The following is a 22,425-nucleotide window of genomic DNA, read 5'->3' as shown; positions in this document are numbered from 1 at the left end:
AATAGTTATTTTTACATATGAGGAAACGGGGGTTCAGAGAGGTAAAGCAACTTCCCCAAAGTCACAGAGCTGGTAGGTGGGGCACTGCGATCCGACTCCAGCTCTAATACCAACACTCACAACAAAACATTATCCCGCTGGCCAATCCTCAGGATTCTTGAGTCAGCCTCCACAGTAGGTTTCATTTAACTGAGAAATTCCATCTCCATTAAAGCCAGTGGTCCCCAATGGTAACATTAAATTATTTCTGGCTTGTAATAATAATAACAAAAAGGTAGCATCTACTGAATGCTTCCTCTGTACCAGACACTGCATGCTGTTGCCTTATGTCTGTCAGTTCGTGTCATCCTCATGAGGACTTTCTGTGGAGCTACTAGTCTCCGCCTAAGGTACAGATGTGGAAACTGAGGCTCTGGGAAGTGAAGTAACTTGCCCAGGTTCATGAAACTGGGGAGAGGTTCAAACCATCCAAAGCCCATGTGCCAAGGCCTCTCATTCTCACTGCAGGGGTCCTAGGCTCTAATCCAAGTAGAAAGACACATGGGCTCTGTTTCATGACAGCGCTGTCGTGGTCCCATCTGCTCTTCGGCCTTGGCTGTTTTAATGCCTGTGGGTACACGCGCTTTGTGCACATACGTGTGTGAGCACTGGCATTTATAAAGCTGTGTTCATGAACATCTGTACCTATCTAGACTTCTGTGAATAAACAAGTATGCATTTTGAGTGCCCTTGAACTCAGAACCAATTCCAACAACATCCCAAAAAGAATTCAAATCAATAGTTCTCCTGTGTCCAGCAAAATGCCACATATAGAATCCCTTCAGTAGGAAGCCCCTTAACTGAGCTTCCAAGCCAATGGAAGTGATTTAAAAGAGCGTTTTGTAAACATGGAAATGTCCCGAAAGGAGCAGAGGCTCAGCTGTGAGCCCAAGGCTCTCATGCCCCAGAGGGTGGCTAGTCAGGGGGTGGCCCCGCTCAGAGGGACACCTATCCCCATCCCCTCTGGCCAGGCAACACCAGGCCTCAGGATGCATCTGCTAAACCACAGCAGAGGGTGTCGTACAGACAGCCTTCCTTCACAGATGGACAGACTCCAGAAGATGGAGTGGCCCCTCCCACACCCCCAGACATGGCCTTACCCGGCAGTACTCGTCGATGGGCTTCAGCCTCCTCACGGCTACATCCCGGATGTGACTTCTCCGGAAGAGGATTTTGCCTGGAAGAGAGATGCTTGTGAGCTGGGTGATTCCAGCTAAAGGTGCCATAGGGATCTGGGATCCCAATCCTCTCGGGCCCCTCCCTTGGCTTCTCAGCATCTCAGCTGGCCACCAAGTGCTACCACCTCTGCCCATTGTCAAGGAAACAAGAGAGGAGCAGTCACCTCTTTCAGGGGGCAGGAGATGCCTAAAGCTCAGGGCCCAGGACCTCTCTGGCAGCTTTGGAGCCCCAGAAGCTGCCATCTTGTCCAGGTCACCTTGTGTGGGTCTAATGGCAAGATCAATGCCCACACGTGAGACGGCTCCCAAGTGACCTCACAAATAAATACAAATGATAGCCCAACCCACACACTGTGTTTTGTTTTCAGGCCCATCCCTCCTTGAGAAATCGGCATTCATTCCTGCCAACGAGGCAGCAATTCCTATTCTTAGTTTAGGTGGGTGGCTATTTCCAGGGCAGGCACAGGCCAATGCCCAGGAAGCCTGGCTGTTCCAGCCTGACTGTTCACCATCCTCTCTCTGCACGCAGCCTCCAGCCGTCTGGGCCACTGCACTGCTTGGCTGGTATACCCCTCTACAGGTATGGGCAAGACGTACAGGAAATACCAGCCCCTCAAACCCTCTCAGCAGTCTCCTCGGAGCTAGCCGAATTCAATTACAACAAAACAATCAATGCTTAGTCCTTTTACAGTGGGTTAAATTTAGAATCTGAACTCCTTGGCCTGATATTCAAAGCCTAACACAGCTGACATTTCTGTGCCCAGGGGCCGTCAACGTCTAGGGCCAAAGCCCTTTTCAGAGGCCTTCCTTGATTGGTCAAGCTGGGAGTCATCTCCACAATTCCAGAACATCCACACACTTTGTTCACTCCTAAGGCTTTTGCCACATTCTGCTGTGTATTACAGCTATTTGCGAGTCCCCGTCTACCAGGGGCCTGTCTGACTCATCTGAAGGCCCACAGAGCCTGGTACATCGCAAACTGCTCACCGCACAGCTGTAACAGGCATCTATTGTCCGCGTGCACCTGACTTTCCCCTGGAGGGCCTCCCTCTTCCATTCCTAATCCCCGTGGTTCAGATGAAGCTCACCACACCCCCTGGCAACAAGGGTAGGCATGGGACCCCACCTAGAACACCATCCAGTAATTGGCACACAGATGGGCAGGGAACCGGATCTGGCACAATGAGGATCGGCTCTGAGACTTCTGCTGGTGCCCTCTTTCTCCCCTAGCAACTGGCAGGACGAAAGCGTTGAGCTTCTAGTGGCCATCTTTACTCCTGCCCGACGAGGAAACCGACGGAGAGAAAGGATCTGTGCCTGGCACGAGGGAGGTGTTCAATACATATTTCTTGAATGATTGTAAAGCAGAGCCAAGAGATGGTGAAGGGCAGGTTCCTTTGACATCATTTGAGCACCTAGATACAGCTATTCCTGAACCCAGGGTGTACCTGGTACTTTCCTTGTATAAAACAATAGAATTGTTTTTTACTTAAAGCAGTTGGAGATGGACTTTTAATCTTGCATTAAAGAAGTCCTAATTGAGATTGTTGCCATAGCACATGGACGTATTTGTAGACTGCATGTTTTAAGGCACATAAGCTTCCTCTGTCAAGGTCCAAATGAAGTACTAAGAAAGGCACTGCCTTGGCTTAAGTTGTTGCCCCAGAAACAAACCCAGAGACAAGGAGTCCACCACGAGTCGTTCACTTGGGAGGTGATTCTGGGACATCCCAGCGGTGGTATACAGAAGGAAGTCAGGAAAGGGAAGAAGTATTATAGAGCCAGTTAATCACGGTGGGCCTCCAGTTCTGTTGGGGAACTCGGGGGGATAATGCAGACCACACCACAGAGGTATTCCAGCCGAGGGCAAGGAGGCTCGTGGGTATTTACCCACCAACCCCACTTGTCGTTGAGCTTCTGAGAGCATTAACTCTCTGGCACCTCTGGCTGAGTGTGCCCCTCTGTGGCTAGAAGAAAGCCCCCAGTTGTTCCCTGTGGCAGGTAGAGGTGAATGGTAAGGGGACCTGGGGGGGCACTGACAGCAGCTGCTACAGCCCTCCCTGACTTCCCTGTCACCACAGGTACTGGTCCCAGCCTTGTTCCAGGGGAACACCTAAGTCATCATGTCCTGTGTGACTTGTTTCCCATTCACGTCTCTCATGTCTCCACACACGGTGTGAACGTAGGATCACGGTCTGTAGCTCCTTCCCCTTGGCGCCACAAGCTCCACTCAGCACAAGGCTTTGCATACAGCAACGCCCAACAGGTACTTTGCTGGTCCATTCACTTTCCTCTCCCGGACTCTCCCTCAAGCTCTCCTTCCTCCCTTTCTCTCTGCAGCCAGGCAGAGGGGCCACCTCCCCGTCAGAGGGATGACACAGTGCAGACTGGACAATGACATCAAGATGAATCGGCTCCACCACGTGCTCCTTTCGGAAGGAGATAAAACGTGATTTATCAAGACACTGCAGACGGTCGCTTTTCCTTGGGGGAAGATGTCACAGATTTGGTATTCCTGGCCTCTTTGCCTCCTGCCCTTTTTTGGTTGCCTGCCGCTTTATTGCCTGCATGTTGCAGTAGCATATGTGTGCAGCCATGGGGACTGTGGGTAAACACAAACACATGTATGAGGATACCTACTCTCAGGACTGACAAAATGACAGACAATCCTGCTGCTGGGTTTCTGAGCCTTCCACCTAAGCCAGTCACCCGTCAGGAGCTGGAGGCCCTCAGGCCCAGTGGCACCAGCAGTCAAGTAGTATCTCGCAGGAAGCTGAAGGACTCGTCTAAGAAGTAGAGGAAACCAAAGAAGAGACCATTGGAGGGACCAGGGCCCACAGAGCTAGCACTGCCATGCGTTCTTTTTGAAATGAAATAAAAATGCGACTTATCCATTCTCCAAAAATTGTACTCCTGCCCTTTTGCATGCTGTGGGAGGACAAAAAGGAGGGAGATCGGGAGACAAACTCGGTCCCCCTCCCAGGCCCATCTCAAGGCTGACCCAACCTCTGACTGAGTTTGGTATGTCGAGATATATAGGTAGAGATAGAGAGAAATAGATCAGATAGGACCTGATCCATTGGCACAGACGGAACTAGCAAAAAACAAAAGTTAAGGAACGACTAAGGCCTCTAGAAGGTTCAGAGGTTCGGAGAAGGAAGGGATGGGGCTGAGTGAGGTGGGGAAATAGGTGGGAGGGCTTTTCACCCAAGCTGGCACGGGACCCCCACCTTGTCCCTTGAGTCCCCCTCTGCAAGAGAGGTGGCCATGCCTCTGGGCTGGACCCCTTCCATCCCCTCCACAAGGCCTGTGGGTCTGTGGCTCTGGTGCAAAGTCAGAGGAGAATTTCTGTACAAGCCATTTCCCAGTTGATTTTTTGGAATCCCAACAGGGCTTCTCTCTTTCCCGCTGAAATCCTGACAGGAGCACCGTTTTCTTTTCTTGGGGCTTTGGCACAGGCACCAGGGTTAGGAGGGGGGAGAGGGAGGGAAGATCTGGAAGGGATTCTACAGCCTTGACTTCTCTGTTAGGAATCCAAACCGCATTCTGAAAGCCAAACCAGTGACCATATTGAAAGGGAGAGAGACAAAAAGAAGGAGGAAAATCCCCATTAAGGAAGCCGAGACCACAGGGCATTAAAGGCCGCTTGTAAATGTAATTCAGCCCGTTTATGGCGAGGCCAGGCTCCTGCCAGTCTTCAAAGCCATGCAGATGCTGCTCCAGAAGTATGATAAGCATCATAAGGAAGATTACACACGGGGCATGAAACAGACCTCAGGACTTATCTCGTTCCTGAGAGCAGAGAAGAAAGCTGCTGAGCATGTAAATAGAGGTTCTTCTTCCTGTCACTTTGGGTTGGGCTCAGAAGGTGGGATCGGTAGGAGGAGCTGGGGCCTTGGCCAGCCAGAGTCCTGGGCTCAAGTCCTGCGTGGGCCACGGGCTGGCTGTGTGACCTTGAAGCCGGTCCCTCCTCCTCTGGGGCCTCTGCATTCTCATCAGAAAACCAAAGGGCTGGGGCTGCACAGCTGCTCCTCCAGGGGTCCTAAGATTTATTCAGTGGGGGTGATGGAATTGAGAGAAGCAGAGGAGTGGTTATAGTGGTTAAGAGCTGACTCCATGTCCGGCACAGCCAGAGCTGAGAGCTCTTCATGGGGTTCTCTCCTTAGTCCTCATGACTTTGAAGAAAGTACTTTTATTATTCCCACTTTGCGCAGGAGGAGACAGTGGCTCAGAAAGGTTGAAGGACTTGTCCAAAGTCACACAGCTATTAAGTGGCTGAGTTGGCGTTACAACCTGGGGTTTTGGAGCTTGGATAGTGAAGGGAGAAGGAAGGCAATGTATCCAGAGTTCTCTGGGCTCAGATCTCACTTTGAGAGCCATGGTGAGGACTTAGGATTTCATTGTGTGTGTGATAGGGCATTACTGACATCTCCTCCATGGCAGGAGCTGTGCTGGTCTGGAGAACAGTCATGTGAGGGGCTGACTGAGAATTAAGCACGTAATCACGACGGAGGGTGCAATATGCCATGGTGCATGGTGTACAGGCAGGTCTCTGCCTATCAGATACAAGTGAATGAATGACTGATTGAGTGCATGGATGAGCATGAATAGATGAATGAGAGTGAAAGAATTAACAGATCAACAAAGCAGCGAAGGAGAGGGGATCTAGTGTCTAGTGGACTTGGGTGAGAAAGAGTTCCCGAAAGAGTAAACCTGTCCTTTAAAGGACCCTTCCTCCGGCCCCTTTCTCCCATCTCTCCTCCTCCACCTGCCCCCCTGGATCAGAGGGGTGCTCACCCTCACAGCGGGTGGGCATCACCTGGGGAAGGTCGCTCTTTGCTCCACCCCCAAATCTGGCCTGACCTTCTCAGCACAAGTGTCCACTCTGGGACAGGACACACATGTGGGGCACTGACTCGGGAAGCTTCACAAGCTTGGGTGGCAGGTATTTCTCCCTCCCTCCCAGGATACCAGACACTCATGAGGCATCTTAGGGGCATCTGATGGGTCTTAGAGCAGTTAAACCCCGAAGCCCACCACAGCCTCCAGGGTCCTCCTTATGAAATGTGGTACCCATGGGTTTCCTTGAGCAGAAGTCAGGGGAACAAGGACCCAGGAAGAACAGAACCACCAGACACAGCACCACTAGCCAGGGAACCCCCTACCCAAGAAGGGTCTGTAGAAACCTCCATGAACTAGGTACTGGTTCTTACAAATGGGGAAACACCCACTGTACAGGGGTGATAAGAGGGCTGGCCTCAGGACCTCTTTCGGTCTGTCCTGGCTGACCTATTCTTGGCAGCCTCTGCTCTCCAAGATTCACAGTGTCCATGAGTGAATGTACACATCCTTGCATAACTCCCTCTACCTTGCTTTTTCTGCCACGTGGAATGCCATCCATCCATCCATCCATGCCTGTCTTGATGGAGGGCTTGCTTCAGGTGCCGGGACCACTTCAGCAAAAGAGACAAATGGGGGCCCTGCTCTCAAGGTGTTTTACTTTCTAAGAGTGGGGAAGGGTGTGCGTGGAAGGGATACAGTATACAATCTCATATCTAGTAAGTAGTTTGGTTGCACGTATATGTCTCCCCCACTTACGTAAAGAGAATAAAACAGGGTAATGGGAAGGGGCATGCCTGGAGAGTGGGAGAATTCAGGTCGTGGTCAGAGAAGTCTCTGAGATCAGTGGAGACGCTGCGAAAGAGAAGGAACCAGTCATGCAAGGCTCTGGGGCAGAGGCCACTTTTGTGGGGGTGGGGGGGGCCTCCATTCAACCGACCACAGGGGGTTATGGGAAAGTCCACAACAGGACTGGCAGACACCTAACGGGGTCTTGTATTCCTAAGTGGGTTGCCATCCCCGAGGACAGGAGTGACTTCCTGTACTCCTTTCCTCCCTGGCAACAACTGGCAAGGAGCTGGGTATAATGAATGTGCATGCTGCCTGTACCCTCGGGACAGGGGAGTGTGTGGCGCGAGTGTGTCGGGGGTCTCTGGACCCTGAGAGGGGAGAGGCAAGCGGTGAGATCTGAGAGCTGAGTGAACGTGGGGATGCAGGGGGTGTGGGGGGTCCTCTCTGGCTCTGCTGGCTGATGTGGCTCCCAGGAGAGAAGAGACAAATTTCTCAGACAAGTTGGAGGAAAGATGTGAGAGTTACTAGAGAAACATCCCCCTGAAGTGACAGGTATGCTCGCAGGGTACGCTGTGGTCTGAATGTTTGTGTCCCCTCGAAATTCCTATGTTGAAATCCTAATGCCCAGTGTGATGGTACTTGGAGGTGGGGCTTTTGGGAGGAGATTAAGGTCATGAGGGTGGAGTCCTCAAGAATGGGATTAGTGCTCTTTAAAAAGAGGTACCACGGAGCTCCCTAGCTCCTCCCTCACGTGAGGACCCAGCAAGAAGTCTGCATCCCGGAAGACGGCCCTCACCTGACCCTGCTGGCACCACGATCTCAGATTTCCAGCCTACAGAACTATGAGAAATAAATTCCTGTTCTTTATAAGCTGCTCAGTCTGTGGTGCTGTTATCGCAGCCTAAACAGAATAAGACAGGGTGACCAGACATAGGCAATGCCCGTGGGGAAGAAAAGGAATAATCAATCAGTCTTCCTCAGCCTTCTGCTCCCACAACTCTCTCTCAGGGCCTCCGACCTGCTGCAGTGTGGGGACAGCAGGCCACCTGCTCACCTGCTTTCAGCCCCTGATGTAGCTGAGATGACACTCCCTCCACCCAACCGCACTTCCCCCCCAGCCTTGGGCCCGGCTCAGATTACACTCTGCCACCCAATCTTCTCACCTGCATCGCCTGGCCTTGCTTATCCATTACTCAGACCAGTAGAGACAAGGGGCAGTTTGGGCTGGGGTGAGGCTGGAGTAGTGGGCACACAGGTACTGGAGGGACATGGTCCCGATGGGGAAGGTCCGTGGCCCAGGGGGTCCTGATTCCATGCCCTAAGTTCTGGTTCCTACGAACCTCTCTCTTTCAGGTTCATGCCAAGACCCCACCTCTGGTTTAGAGTCTAGCATGGTAGGCATCTGGGGGTTTTGCCTGTCAGCATTCTTATTACAGTGCCCCCTCCTTCATGCTCAGTCTGTGTGATGTCAGTGGGGCGCATTTCACGCAAACTCCTGGGGTTGCCAATCAATCCAGTGCAGTTATGAGCATATGACTCAAGTTGGTCCAATAAGAATCAGCCTGGGACTTTTGCTAGAACTATTAGAAAGAGAAGTGCTCTCTTTCAGTGGGAGTTGCTAACTCATCAACTGTAAGCCCCATGTTGCTAAGGAGCATCTTTGCACATCTCTGGGGAAAGCCTGTTTGCGAATGAAGTCAACAGAGAAGAAAGCAGAGCTGAGAGATAGAAACACACCCGATTTAGTCACCTAGATCCAGCCATGCCTGAAACTATCACCCTGAAGTTTTCAGTTATGTGAGCCAATAAATTCCCCCCCCACCCCCCCGTTTAAAAAACCAGATGGAGATGGGTGTAGTCCTTGTTACCAGGAAGCTCCTGACTGGTACATCTGGCTCTGCCACTAACGTCATGTGACATGAGACGAGTTACAACCTATTTAAACCTTAGTTTCTTCAAACTGCAACATGGGTGTAATAATGCTTAACTCAAAGGATTATTGCGAGGAGTCACTGAACTAGTGTATAAAAACATCTGACACAGAGTCCAGCCTATAATAAATTTTGAACCAATGGGATCTCTTATGAGCTGACAATTAGGTCCAACCTGGCCCTGCCCATCTCCTCACTGGCCACGTGGAATCCAAGCACGATAGTGTTTCCTCGGCACGCATCCATCCACTTGGCTTCCCAGTCCAAGACCAAATACTAACTCCCCTCAGCCTGCAACTTTTCCTGATTCAGACCCCCAACCCCAAACACAGGGAGTGTCCCACATGGTCTGCTCCTCCGTTGGCCCAATTCTAAGAGCTGAGAACATAACACAGTGGAGACACAGTGATTCCTCACTCCATTTGCCCAGCCTGAGGCACTCTAGGATGACTCTCACAGGTAAGTCTCCCCACTTGGCACCCTCCGCCCCTTTTCCAAACACTTAGGGAAAGAGACTTGCAAAAATTCACTGGGGTTTTGCCACAGATCAAAACCTTAACCCTCTTGTAGGCACAGCATGCATACGATAACAATTAACATATATCTAGGGAGGGAAAATGGTCTTCCAAATTCTGGTTCGGAGTTTCCCACACCTGGCGCAGAGCCAGGCTTACAGGAGCAAAATCCTTCATTCCCCCATCTTCAGTGGGACCAGTGGGATTTATGGGTGTCTGCTAGAGATAAAACACCTAGTTCTGGCACACTAGAGGTTTAATACATCTTTACTGAACCAAATGGAATTGAAGGCTTTTTGAGCAGCTTTATAGAGCCACGGGATCAGAACAATTTCTTTTTAAAAAAAAAGTCTTTGTGCGTATAAAGTATAAATATACACGTGGGAAAGTATACATACATTTGCATAACTTCATGAATTTTCACAAACTGAACCTATCTATGTAACCAGCACCCAGGACAAGAAACAGAGCGCTGCCTGTACCCCAGAAGACCTTCACGGCACCGGAACAGCTTGTAGGTGGGGTTTGTCAGCTCTTCTGAACCGGTATGGATGTTAGAACTCTAGACAGACTGGTTGACATCTATTGCAGATAAGGGGCACTAACACATTTATTGAGTTTAGTAATATTTACTCTTACTTTCTCTAGGCTTATTTAAAAATACATGCTTTATGATTTGATTCAAGTTGCAGCAAATTTAAGTGCATAGTGAATCTGGATCCCTGAAATGAGGTCCCTTTTAATTGTGAAATGTGAGTACACTTTTTGATTTATTAATCGTTGTACACAAGGGGTAAATGCTTACCTATAGGGTTAGCTTTAGGAAGAACAGTGTCAACAGAAACAAAACCCCTGAGTCTGCCAACTCATTCTCCTTTGCTCTGGAGAATGTCCAGGGTTGGTCTTTAGCCCCGACACAGACTAGAGAAATTTCATTAGTTGTAAGATCTACTTTGGATTACAGGCTGCCAGACAAGAGCAGGCCAGGTCTTACAAATCGCCTATAAAGTAGTCAGGGATTCCCAGTAGATGTCAAATCAGAGAATGACACTGGTCACAATGACACTGTGCATTGGCAGGCACGTGAGCTGGCTCAGCCGGACTCTGGGGGGCAGACAGAGTACTGGAGTTGACTTTTGGGGTGGCCCTTAGCAGCATGGAAGGGAGAGGCTTTGTGATCAAATATAACAGTACTTAAAGTGGCCAAGCTGGGGACAAATGCCACCTGAGTGCCACTGGGGGTTCCTTAGGGCACAGGTCATTCAGAGCCAGGCTTGGACAGTGCTGAGCACACCCTGGAAGGTACTTGGTAAACCCTGGGTGATATATGCACTAATGAGACCGTAGCAAAAGCTAAGGGCACTGGCCTTCACGGCCATAGTCTCATGGGTCAGATTTCACCTTCGGGCTGTGCTTTGCTATTCTTAATCCAGTGGGAAAGTTCAGGGAAAAAAATCAAAATCTAGGACGGTTCAGCTGCTGGCAGTGGGATCAAAGTATGTGGGCTGTCGAATCGAAAGGCTCCGGCCTTTAGAACCCTGTGGCCTGGGTACAGGACCCTTCCCGCACATCTAGTGTACCAGCGGGATTCTAGGGCTCGGACATGGATTAGAAACAGCACATGGGACAAGCACAGCACACTGCTGGGCACACAGGAGGGGTTGGCACAAGATGCCTACTGTCAGAGGGAAGGGTGGGGCCAAGTCGCTTGATGTGTGGCCAATAGCCCATGTGAGCTGCAGGGTGACGTTTTGTCCCTATCCTCCCCACCCCCATTCCTAGTCCATGTTCCACCCAGCAGCCAGAATCATATTCTTCAAATGAAACCTTTTCTTTAACCTTCCAGCGACTTCCCAGCGCACCAAGAATAAAATCTAAACTCCTTTCCCTGGCCTGCAAGGCCGTGCAGGATCTGGCTCACGCCTCCCTCTCTCTGATCTCATCTCATCACGCCAGCCATGGGCTTCAATTAGTGCCATAAACACAGCCAGTTCTTTCCCACCTCGGGGCCTGTGTACACACTGTCCTCTCTCCTAGGACACGGTTCCCATGGCTAATGCCTTCCATTCTGCAGCTCACCTCGTGGGGAGGCTTGGGTGGGCCTCTCCGAGTAAGGGAGGCCTCTCCCCACTCTCTCCCAGGCCTTCATTGTTTCCCTGCTAGAACTCATCATGATTTGGGATGATCTTGCCTCTTCAAATGAGATCTTGTATCTCATATGATGTCTCGTTTACTATTGTATCCTCAGGACCCAGCACAAGGATGGGTCCAGGTGGCCTTGTGTTGACATTTGCTGAATGGATAGATAAGTGTGAGTGTGTATGTGTCGACACACTCTCGCTCTAGACTGTCTCCCTCATTTATACACACACACCCCCTCTGAGGGAACTAGCACTGTAGCTCACTCCACACATGCTGGGCTGCTGGCTCAGAGTGGGGCTGTGGCAGAGACGGACTCGCCCTCCAGGACCCAGACAGAACGGGGCCAGAGAGTGTGGTTAACTCAGAGCCGGCATCAGGGCCAGGCTGTCCCCACTCCGTGTGGGTGTGGGGACGGCGGGTGTGGTGGGCAGTGGCTCGGCACCCTCCCTGTGGGAGGCTGGGAATAAAGGGCCCTATTCAGCCAGTGCAGCCTCAGCTCCTTTCCTGCCTGGGGAGGCTGCCCTCAGGAAAGGGGACTGTGGGACGCTGGGCAGAGCTTCCAGGCAGCCTCTCCCTGTGGCATGGCTCACAGTGGGGGGCAGGGGCAGGGGTACAGGTAGGAATGAGCCAGGCAAAGGGAAGTGGAAAGCATGTTCCAGGCAGAGGGAAGAGCCTGAGCAAATGTCCAGAGATAAAGAGATGAGACACATCTGATAAGCTGAAGTATGGTCAGTGTGACTGGAGAGTGAGTTTGAATGAGTGTGAGTGTGTGTGTGTGTGTGTGTGTAGGTGGGTGGGTGTTGAGAGGTTGCAGGGTGTGGCTATGAGTGGTACCAGAAGAGACTGAGGGGTAATGGGCAAGCAGTAACATGGGTCACCCAGAGCAAAGCAGAGCCATTAAAGTTGTGTATTTCAGAAATACACACCTGAGTTCCTGAACTGACAAGGCTGAGGACCACAATTTTAACCTGAGGGGACACAGCATCTTCAGACCCTTCTGACACCCTTCTTCCTCAAGGGTCAGGAGAAGAGGGGGGTGCAGACCAGCCTTCAGAAGGTTCTTGACTACAACCTCCTGAATCAAAACCATGCAGGTAAGCCATTCCTGAACTCCCAGCCCTCAGGAACTGTGGGAGGTAATAAATGTTCACTGTTGTTTTAAACTGCTAAATAGGGGGTGGGGGGTAATTTGTTATGCAGCAATAGATAATTGATCAGGGCCCAGCTCTGCTCAGGAGAGGGAGAGTCCCTGGATTACCTGAGCCAGAGATATTTAGGGTGTTGGTTACAGAGGCAGATTCCTGAGATTTACCCAGATCCCCTGAATTAGATGGAAGGGGGTGGGGGCAGGGGGAACTGTATTTTTTATAATGCCCCCTGAGTGATTCTCACGGACCTTTGGGGCTGAGAGGTCCTGAGCTAATCTAACCCACCTGACAGAGCTGAAGAGACTCAGAGAGCGGACGGTTTGCTCCTTATCACACATCTAAGCTGAGACAGACCTTGGCCTAGAATCAGCTCCAGACTCCTGCTCCAGTGCTCTACTTATTACCTCCCTTGTTCATTTCAGGTTGCTTTTTTGAGAGGTGTGGGCTTTCTTTTTTCCCTTTTATTTATGTTTAAAATTTGCATGTAGGAAAATGCTACACATTAATTGTTCATCTGCTTAAGAGCTTGCTTTGCTTGAGAGGAACTGTGTCAGCCAAAGGTGGGCCTAACACTAAAAAGGGTAGGGGGTCCTAGACTATGCAGAGAGCCTGGCACTGCTGCAGAACACTGCGTTGGAAAAGGCACTTGCGCCATCCCAGATGCCTCAGCTCCAGGCATTTCTCCCAGGCAAACAAATGCAGTGTGTCCAAGGCAGGGACAATGAATGAAGACAGTGAGGACATCTACCTTAATCCCCACCAAACTGTCACCCAGGTAGGTAAGAATAATAATTCCACTTTCATTTGTATAGCCTATGTGGGCTTAGAAAGAATTCACGTACAATCTTACTGAATTACCTTTGCAGACAGCAAGGTAGGCAGGTCTGGTACCCATTCATTCATTCACTTAACACATTTGTTGAACAACTACTATGCGCCAGGTAATACTCTAGGCAGGGGGAATATATATGGATTTCTTTATTTAATAAATGTTTACATGTGTTTGCTATGTGCCAGGCACTGGCTTAAACGCTTTACAAATATTAACTCACTTAATCCTCAAAACAGCCCAACAAAGTAGGTACCACTATTCTTCCCATTGAATGAAGAAATTGAAGTACAGAGAGGTTAAGTAACTTTCCCAAGGCCAAACACAAGTAAGGGGCAATACGAGGATTAGAACCCAGGCAATCTGACCCTGTTAACCAAGATAAAGTAAGGCACGGTTCCTGTTCTTCAAAAACTCCAATTGTTTAAATCCCCATGATCACAGAAGAAGAAACAGAAGCTCAGAGCTACCTTCTGAATTTCCCAAGTCACACAGTTCTGGGACTAAAAGCCAGGTCTGACGCCAGGCAGCGTTACTTTGTTCCCTACATACGTCTGTTCACAAAGAAGGTTTAGCAGAAGACAAGTGCCAAGGCGGTAAACAAGGAGAGTGCTTCTAGAGCCCAGAAAGAGAGAGGGTTTCTGCAGGACCGACTGGCAAGTCTGAAATATCCCGAGAGACACCAAAGCAGCTGAACAAGTCTCACTTGCTGTCCTGACCATCATGATTTGTGACAGTCTGCTGCCCCGCCGGTATTCATGCCTGCAGGTATTTTGGGGCAGTGTTATTTATAGACCAAGTTTCTATTTATATATTTTCATTGAATTCTTGCTAACCCTAGATAGATTTCCCCCAAAAAACCTAGAGAGGGGAGGATAAGAACTCTTTTTCACCAAGTAAGTCAGGGGGCAAAGGTGAAGGTCAAAGTCTTAGCTATGTGTGCAGTCTTTCAGCAGGAACTCTTTGCAGGGAGGCATTCAAGACAAGGGGGGCTTTCTACGCTTTCCAAAGGAAATGGGGGGTAGGGCGGGGAAGGGCACAAAGCTGGCCTTATACAGAGGCAGCCACATTCTGCCAATGCGGTGGGATTGGAGGTGGGCCTACAAGACCTCTATTCCCCTAAAATGTTTCCCCTTTTGCACGACATTTCATCATTAGACATTTATTACTTTGGTCTTAATGGCTATTAGGTCACAAGATGTTGGGACCATGAGAAAACCTATACACTATCAAGCCCAATCCTTATATTTCATAGTTGGGGAAACTCAGGCTGAGAGAGAGGCTATAACCTGTCCTTAAGGAGGAATCGGAATGAACAAATAGAAATCTATTACAATGTACATGAGACCATCCCAATATTGGAGGAAGAGCTGTCAGACATAGCCAAAAAAGCTGGGGATAGCAAAGGAGGCTCAGAATTCCTCTCTCACCACGTTTTAGGAATGAACAAGTACAACCATATGCTGTTTCCTACGGTTTTCTGTTTGGTGTCCCCAGTGAAAACTTCCTGGCTTTAGGGTCACATAGAAAAATAAAGGTAAAGTGGGACTTCTTCCTTCCTCATTTTTAGTCCCTTGTTGAATTGTGGTTTAGTAAACACTATCTGTGATGACTATCAGCACGTGGTTATTTTATAGGTTTGCATTTACAAAACCAGCCTTTCAGATGGCAATCATTTCTTTCTGGGCACTATGCCTGCAATTCCCGCATTGGCCACTAGGTGGCTGGTTAAAACTGGGTAGGTTAAGGGAAAGGTACCAAAAAATGATGTAATCTAGACAAGACCTCTACTGTAGGAATCTGACACTTTTTGAAAGGATAACATTGATCAATCTTTAATTGATATAATAAAAGAAAACATGATACAAAACTTGAAATGAAGTTTAAAGAAATGCAAACACCCTGTTGCAAGTGGCATTTTATACTAAACCCCAACTGTTAATCTCCAGGCAGTATATCTTCAGTCAGTCTCACTCTGCAGTAAGCACTTCCAGGACATAGAACATAGTGGTCAAGAGCTTGGACTTAGAAGTGGCAGGACCTGGGTTTTCTTAATAGCTGAGCAAGTCATGTACCCCTTCTAGTCTGTGAGTCTTCACCTATAAAGTGGGATTACTGTCATTAAATGAGAAAATGTAATCATGAAATCCTTTGCACAATCCCTGGCAAAAGTATGGGCTTAATAAATAGTAACTATAATATTTAGGCAGAAATCTTCTCTCATTTACAATGGTTTAGTGTCAAGTCTCACACAAAATTCCTCAGAAAACTGTTTGCAACTTTTCCCCTATAACCAATTCAACAAAAAGTTATCTCTGGGCCACTCGGCTCACCTGTGAACAGCTGTTCCACTCTCTCTCTTTCAGAAGAAAGTCTTTCTGCTGAAAAAGAACAGCTCTGCTAACCACATAGGTCTTACTTAAGCCATTTGCAGCAATTATCAGTACTAAAGTTGTAAATTCATCTTTCAGATCAGAACCAAGAAGCCAAGATGAAAGAAAACCTTGCCTGTGAAGGCACCAAATTATCAGTTACCTGCTGGTCTCGACTCTCCTCCTCTGGCTTCCTTACTTCGAAGTTTAGGTCTGCAGTAATTGCTTTATACAGAAGAGCAAAAGATGCTCCTTTAAAATCTTATTTCTTTGTTTTAATCTTTTTGCCAGAGGCCCAAGCCTTTTTTCCCTCCTAACAATACAACATAACTGGACTCGTGCCATGTTATCTTCAAAACCACAGAGGGTTCATAGCCAATCTCTCCCCTCTCCAATCAGATAGGCTTCTGAAATTAAAAACCTTAGCAATATCCTTGGCCCCAAACGTCACCTGGTCTTGGAAGAGAGGGAAGCAAAAACTTCTGACTTACGGCTCATGAGAGAGTGTGGCTGGGGCCTGAGGAGCCTCCTGGTTAGGCTGGTGATGGGGGACAGAGGATTGTGCTGTGACCCATCCCACAGGGTGCCAAAAATAGGCAGGTAACTCAGGGATGTAAGGGATGAGAGGCCAACAGACCACCCCTCACCCAGTTACTTGCACGAAGCCTCGCCTCCCCATGCACCTCTTATGAGGTCAGAAATTCATTTACCAATGCAGATTTAGTGGTTTACATTATGTGGATGGGCTGAACATAACCAAATATCCAGGAAGTGTCAGAGTAAGACAGCCTATGAAAGGGCTTCGCTGGACCTTAAAACAGTACTTCTCAAACTTTCCTGTGCATACAAGTCACTTGTGCATATCATTAGACTGCACACTGTGACTTAGTGGGCCTGGGTGGGGCCAAGACTCTGCATTTCTGACAAGCTCTCGCAGACGATCCTCATGCCGCTGATCTGCAAACTACATTTTGAGCAGCACATCTTGAAATGAGACCTCACTCTTGGAAAGGATCCCAGAGAGACAGCTTACCATTTTGTGACGAGCCTGATACTAATGGGGAAAGAATGAAGAATGCGAATGTATAAAATGGAGTCACTTTAACCAAGCTGCTAAAATTATTAACATTATGAATGTTGAGGCATGAGGAAAGACTTCATTCTCATTCTAAATAGCTTGGGAACTTAAACTTTTTGATCTTTCCAGTCCTGTGTCAATGCAGGATATGCATGTGGACATACACCAGACCTCTTATAACCCTCTATTACTCTCCGAAGGAATCACATAACCAGACTGCCTGACATCCATCTGACATCTGACTGATAACCATTAGTCCTACGGCTACGAATGCAGGACTGATTATTCTCAAAAATGCACTTTTTACTATAAGAACTCTTACTTTTCCTTCTTCTTCAGAACACTTCTGGGTGTTTGCCTAAGTGTGTTCCTAGTTTGCAAACTCTAAGACCCTTGAATAAATCTTTATCATTTATTTCTAGCGAAAGCCTCCAGACTCTTTTTAAGTTCGTTCGACACTGACAATCACCAAATCACAAACATGGATTGAGTGTTTGTTCTGTGCTTCATAGATAAAATTTCATTTGGTGCTCTCAACAGTTCTGGGGGTAATGAGAAATATGATGGATGCGCAGAGATGCTAAGTAAGGCTGGCCAAGGTCACACAGCCATTGAGAGGCTGAGTCAGGATCTGACTCAAGGTTGTCTGGCTTTTAGGCCTCTGGTGCTGAAATTCAATGCTTACTTGCCTCCACCACAGAAAAGACACGGAGTTTCAAGTCAGACAACTAGCACCAAGTAGAAAGCCCCAGTGTAAACCCAGATCTGTTTGAGCCCAAAGCCAGGTTCAGATCTGTCAGAACCACACTGTTCTGGGGCTGGCAGAGCTGAGGAGTCACACAGCTTCCCTTGGCAAAGGAACTTTGGAAATTCTCCCTGAGATCTGTCCCAATTTGTTCTCACGAAGGTGAAATCCAGCTGGCCCCTTGTGCTCTGTCGTGGGGGGGGAACCAGAAATGCAGCCCTTTTCCCTCACACCTAGAGAGGGGCTGGTGTTGCCAGCCACCCCCACCAGCCCCACTCACTTCCTCCCCTGCCTTCTGAAGGGGCATTCAGGTGAACAGACTCCATCTTCAGGCTGTGCCAGTCCCTCAGGCCCACTGTGGTCTGGAGGCCGGGCAGCCTGACATCTGGGGCCTCCTCAGTGGACATCAGTCCTTGGAACTGTGGAGGTGAAGGGGAGAGGTGTTTCCAGGGCCCAGAGAGGCGATACTACTCGAAGCCAGGCAGCCTCTGGATGAATGGTGCATCAGTTCACAGGGCCTGGGGCGTTTCCAAGGGTCAGTCCCATGCCTGCCAGGGAAGAGCTCTGGCTTGAGGCTCTATCCTTGGGCCTGGCTGCAGTTGGGGTGAGCTTGACAAGCAGTGGAGGGGTCAGGCCAGGGCCACTGTGGAGACCTACTACCAGTGCCCCTCACCTCCTGGGAAGTGGGGCCCCTGAGCTTCCTCTCAATGGACCTGAGTGCTCTCCCTCCTCTACCACCACCCACTGCCGCCCCTTCTACCCCCCACAGAAACCTGGACCCAGAAACCAGAATGCCCAATGCCTGGAGGTTCCTGGAGAGGGAGGCTGATGGCAGGGACTCCCCACCACAAAGCATCTTTCATATGCGCCAAAGGCTTCAGCTATCTCAGGGAGGAGGGAAAAAGTGATTTCCTTTCAGCCCCCAGGGTGAAGTACAAGGTAGGGGTCGGGGGAAGGGTGCTGGGAAACATTAGGTCTGCCATCTTGGCCAGGGCTCCCACCAACAGAACCTGGGCATCCTTACTCTCGTCCTCTGTCTCACTCCTAGCTCCAATCCATCAGCAAGGCCTCTTGGCTGTTCCTCTAAAACACATCTCAGACCTACTTCTCTCCGTGTCATTGCCCAGCCTCGACCAAGCCACCCTCATCTCTTGCCGTGCCTCACCCACCCACCTCTAGCTGGTCTTCCAGCTCCATGCTCCCGACCTTGCCCTTCTAGGTTACCTGACATGCATGGGAGGGGTCCTTTCAAAACAGAAATCTGACCCTGTGGCCCCTCAGCCTAAAACCTTTCAGAGACGTCACTGCACACAGGACAAGTCCTCACCCCTTAGAGTGGCCGTGACGACTGCACATCCTGGCCCTGCGTGGCGGCTACACTGAAAGCTCACACAGCCTCAGTAACCAGGCTTCGCATGGGAACCCCAGCGGCCCCGCACCTTCTTCCTTTCCCAACCTCCCCGACACACACAGGAGTTGGCCATTTCGCTCTCACCTCTATCATACCTGGGCTCAGGTAACTGGCCTGTCAGTCATCTACACTTGAGCGTGAATTTACTGCCAGCACCACTCCTAGGGCACAACAGAATGTCCTCTCTAAGCATGGAGTGAAAGGATTCGATTCTTGTGAAAGGACATTTGGACATCAGGTAAAGAAATCATTGAATTCCAGGGGTGGGGTTTGGGGGAGAGATGATTAATGTCACAGAGACCTGAAATCACTGGAATCTGCCAAAATGTGCAAAGCGATGCCTGGTTGCTCTAATTTAACTTACTCCATTTTGTGCCACTGGGATTAGCAAGAGTCACAGTAGAATCCAGTATACGACAGCCCAGTCCAGGGCACTTTTTTTTTTTAAATTTATTGGGGTGACAATTGTTAGTAAAATTACATAGATTTCAGGTGTACAATTCTGTATCACATCATCTATAAATTACATTGTGTGTTCACCACCCAGAGTCAGTTCTCCTTCCATCACCATATATTTGATCCCCCTTACCCTCATCTCCCACCCCCCACCCCCCTTACCCTCTGGTAACCACTAAACTATTGTCTGTGTCTATGAGTGTGTTTTTTTTCCCTTAGACGTTTATCATTTATATCCCTCACACCGTGGACCCCCCGCCCCCCATCCACTATCTCTCTGACATCGCACCGAGCCATCCCATTTCCACTATCTCCACTCCCAATGCTGTACTCTGCAGGGCACATTTTTCTACATGTTAAATTAAACGGGCTGACTGAGACCACGAAAAGAGACACATTTCTGCTTAGGTCAGAGGCTTCTTAGGGAAGACATTGCAGAAAACACTCCACTCAGGGCTGAGGGTTCAGGGTGGGCATTTAGGAGGTCGATTCTCTTCCAGAATTACTTCTGGACAAGCAAGACACAGAGCAAGTGGTACCAAAGTGACCTAACTTTTTCCCTGTTCTTGAAATGCGGGGATAACATAGGGGAAAGGCCAGGGGGCCCAATCCACATTTACTTTCAAAAGTGAAGAGGGCCTTTGAGTGGCTGCCTCCTGCAAAACTCGGTATTATCCTGAGACCTGGCAACTCTGGAGCTGAGAGCTACGAGGCTCGTGGTTGTGCTATGTTCTTATGGTGATAACCACGGTGACAACCAGGGCCGCCCAGCTCCCTCCCCACCTTTCAGTCTAGATCAGCTGTCTGGATCATCAGTTCTTGAGAAACAAGCTCTTTGCGGCTTTGCAAGTTACCACAGGCAAGGAAGGAGAAGCAAGAAGTGCAACTGGAGCTGAAATGCAGTGGGAAACGCTGAATTGGCACAAAGAGGGCAGGGCGGGCGGGCAGAGGGCAGAGAAAGGAAACCCCACATCTGTGTCCCACAGCAAAGCCACCGGGAAGAACAGGTGGGCTTTGCAGCACCAGTGCCTCTCACTGTGCTGTCTATGCATTCAGTGCTTGAAATGTCATCCTAAACCATGATTAACCCATTTGACAGGTGAAGAAACCGACCCTGGAGGCTGTGTGATGGGGCCAGAATCGCACACTTATGCACACATGTGGAGCCCCCTCGTTCCTGGGCAGCTTGGCCACAGGAGACACACTTGGAGTTTCTTGGTTCCATAACTCCTGTTTACCCAGCCCTCTGTGGTGACTCAGCCCCCCAAGGTCCCCAACCCCAGGCTTCATATGCTTCTTGCTGTTCTTCAAATGCACACCCTCTGTCACACTCAGGTCACTACCCTTGCTGCCTCCTCAGCCTGACACTATGTGCCCTGATCTGCCCAGGCCGGGCTCCGTTAAGGTGTCACCTCTGCAAAGAGGCCTTTTTTGACCATCCAATCTCACATGCCCTGAGCCAAGCTACCTGCTAATTGACCTGGTTTATTTTTGTTCTGAAATTTATCACTATTGGATTGTTAGTTGTTTGCTTTCTGACTCCCCCACTGGAAGGTGAACTTCCTGAGAACAGCGACTCATCCTACCTTGTTCTCAGCTACATCACCAGGGCCTACAGCTGGGCCAGGCACACAGCAACTGCTCAATAAATACCTGCGGCCAGAGCGGATGCACAGCTCTTCCACGAAGCAGTCAGAGCTGGCTGTCAGCAGCGGGCCCTGAGAAGCGCCCACCCCAGATTACAGAGAGGCTGATGTGAGGGGTGGGGGCAGTAATTACAGTGAGAGAAGACCCAGCACTTTCAGAGGAGGTTAAAGGAAAGCCACTTTTAAAACAGCACCCTGTGCCTCTCAGGTCTGTAATCTTGTTGATCTTTTTAAAACCCTGGCATTACCAACAGACTCTATTTTTCCTCCTCCATCACGTAGGAGGTTTGTCTTTTCCTGCCATCCCAGGTCATCAGTGGGGCTCCGAGGCCTCTCAGGCTCTCTCCCTTGGGGGCTGCAGTACCTGCCAGCGTCTGTGAGTCGCTGCCTCCCTCAGCGCTTCCAAGACCCTTCAGGGAGGGCTTTCTCAGGGAGCGCCTGATGGACACTTACAGAAATGCCTACAGCCCAGGAAGAAGGCCAGCTCTCCCCCATGCCCCAGACCAGCTCTAGCTAAAGACATCCCTCCCCCACTGTTTCCTTCTGCATTGGAACAAACACCGGATTTGCTGCACAGGGTTCTGGGGGGCAGGGAGAGGAAGGCCCCAGAGACTGTGCTTGCAATTCACCCAGCATCCTCCTGCACTGTGGTTCCAAACTGCCTCTTCATTAAGGGGCCGGTATGTAAACTGGTGAGCTGGTGAGCAGGTACAAAAGAACCAAGCATGCCTGCTGTCTAAAAATACATGTCTCTAAGCTCGTAAGTTCATGAGGTTGCCTGCAAACTGGTAGCACCCACCTTATGGCTATAGGCTCCCTTTTCTTCCTAAGCTGTCTAGTTTCTCCATGACTCATGAAACCAGGATATGTATACCTATGAATGGGACTGACTCAGCTATTAGGATGAAGGGGCTTTCTGGAAGCTCAGAGGCCTAGTATCAGCCAGCACAGAGACACAGAAGGCTTGTGAGTGGAAAGAAACCTCGCTCACTCTTTGCAAAGTAAGTTTACCTCTTTCTGCTCCGCTGCCTGGCTTCTGAAGTCCTTTGGTCCCTGTTCGCAGTTGTTTGCTTTTTACATCAGCAACTACATACTTTAGTTCACTCTGTAATGACCATTTCCTCCCAGGGAGCCTCCTTGGGCTGGCAAACTCAGGATATACAGGAAATCTACTCCAATCCCAGGATGGGCAACAGGAGATGGATTTTCCACAATAGTCTTTTAAAACAAGGCAGAAAGTTCTATGTAAACAGTAGGCTGCCCTGAGAGGCTGCTGACCTCAGTGGCCTGAAGAACTTCATTTC

General features: G+C 49.5%; 1 protein-coding gene and 1 long non-coding RNA gene across 4 annotated transcripts in view; one reads left to right on the top strand and one right to left on the bottom strand.

Moving 5' to 3' along the window:
• Positions 1 to 22,425, bottom strand: part of SH3PXD2A (SH3 and PX domains 2A) — a 225,781-nt gene that overhangs the window by 118,332 nt on the left and 85,024 nt on the right. For all 3 annotated transcript variants that reach the window (XM_033130666.1, XM_033130663.1, XM_033130665.1), the window contains exon 4: positions 1,140 to 1,216. In XM_033130666.1, the coding sequence (XP_032986557.1) occupies positions 1,140 to 1,216 (77 nt within the window). The remainder of the gene's footprint in view (positions 1 to 1,139; positions 1,217 to 22,425) is intronic.
• LOC117036075 (uncharacterized) lies at positions 11,979 to 17,284 on the top strand. Its single transcript, XR_004425320.1, has 3 exons — positions 11,979 to 12,159; positions 12,353 to 12,530; positions 15,885 to 17,284. It is a non-coding gene; the product is annotated as an uncharacterized LOC117036075 (long non-coding RNA).

This window comes from Rhinolophus ferrumequinum, chromosome 16, assembly GCF_004115265.2.
Source record: "Rhinolophus ferrumequinum isolate MPI-CBG mRhiFer1 chromosome 16, mRhiFer1_v1.p, whole genome shotgun sequence".
Classification (NCBI taxonomy): domain Eukaryota; kingdom Metazoa; phylum Chordata; class Mammalia; order Chiroptera; family Rhinolophidae; genus Rhinolophus; species Rhinolophus ferrumequinum.
This window is presented reverse-complemented; position numbering and strand designations above follow the sequence as displayed.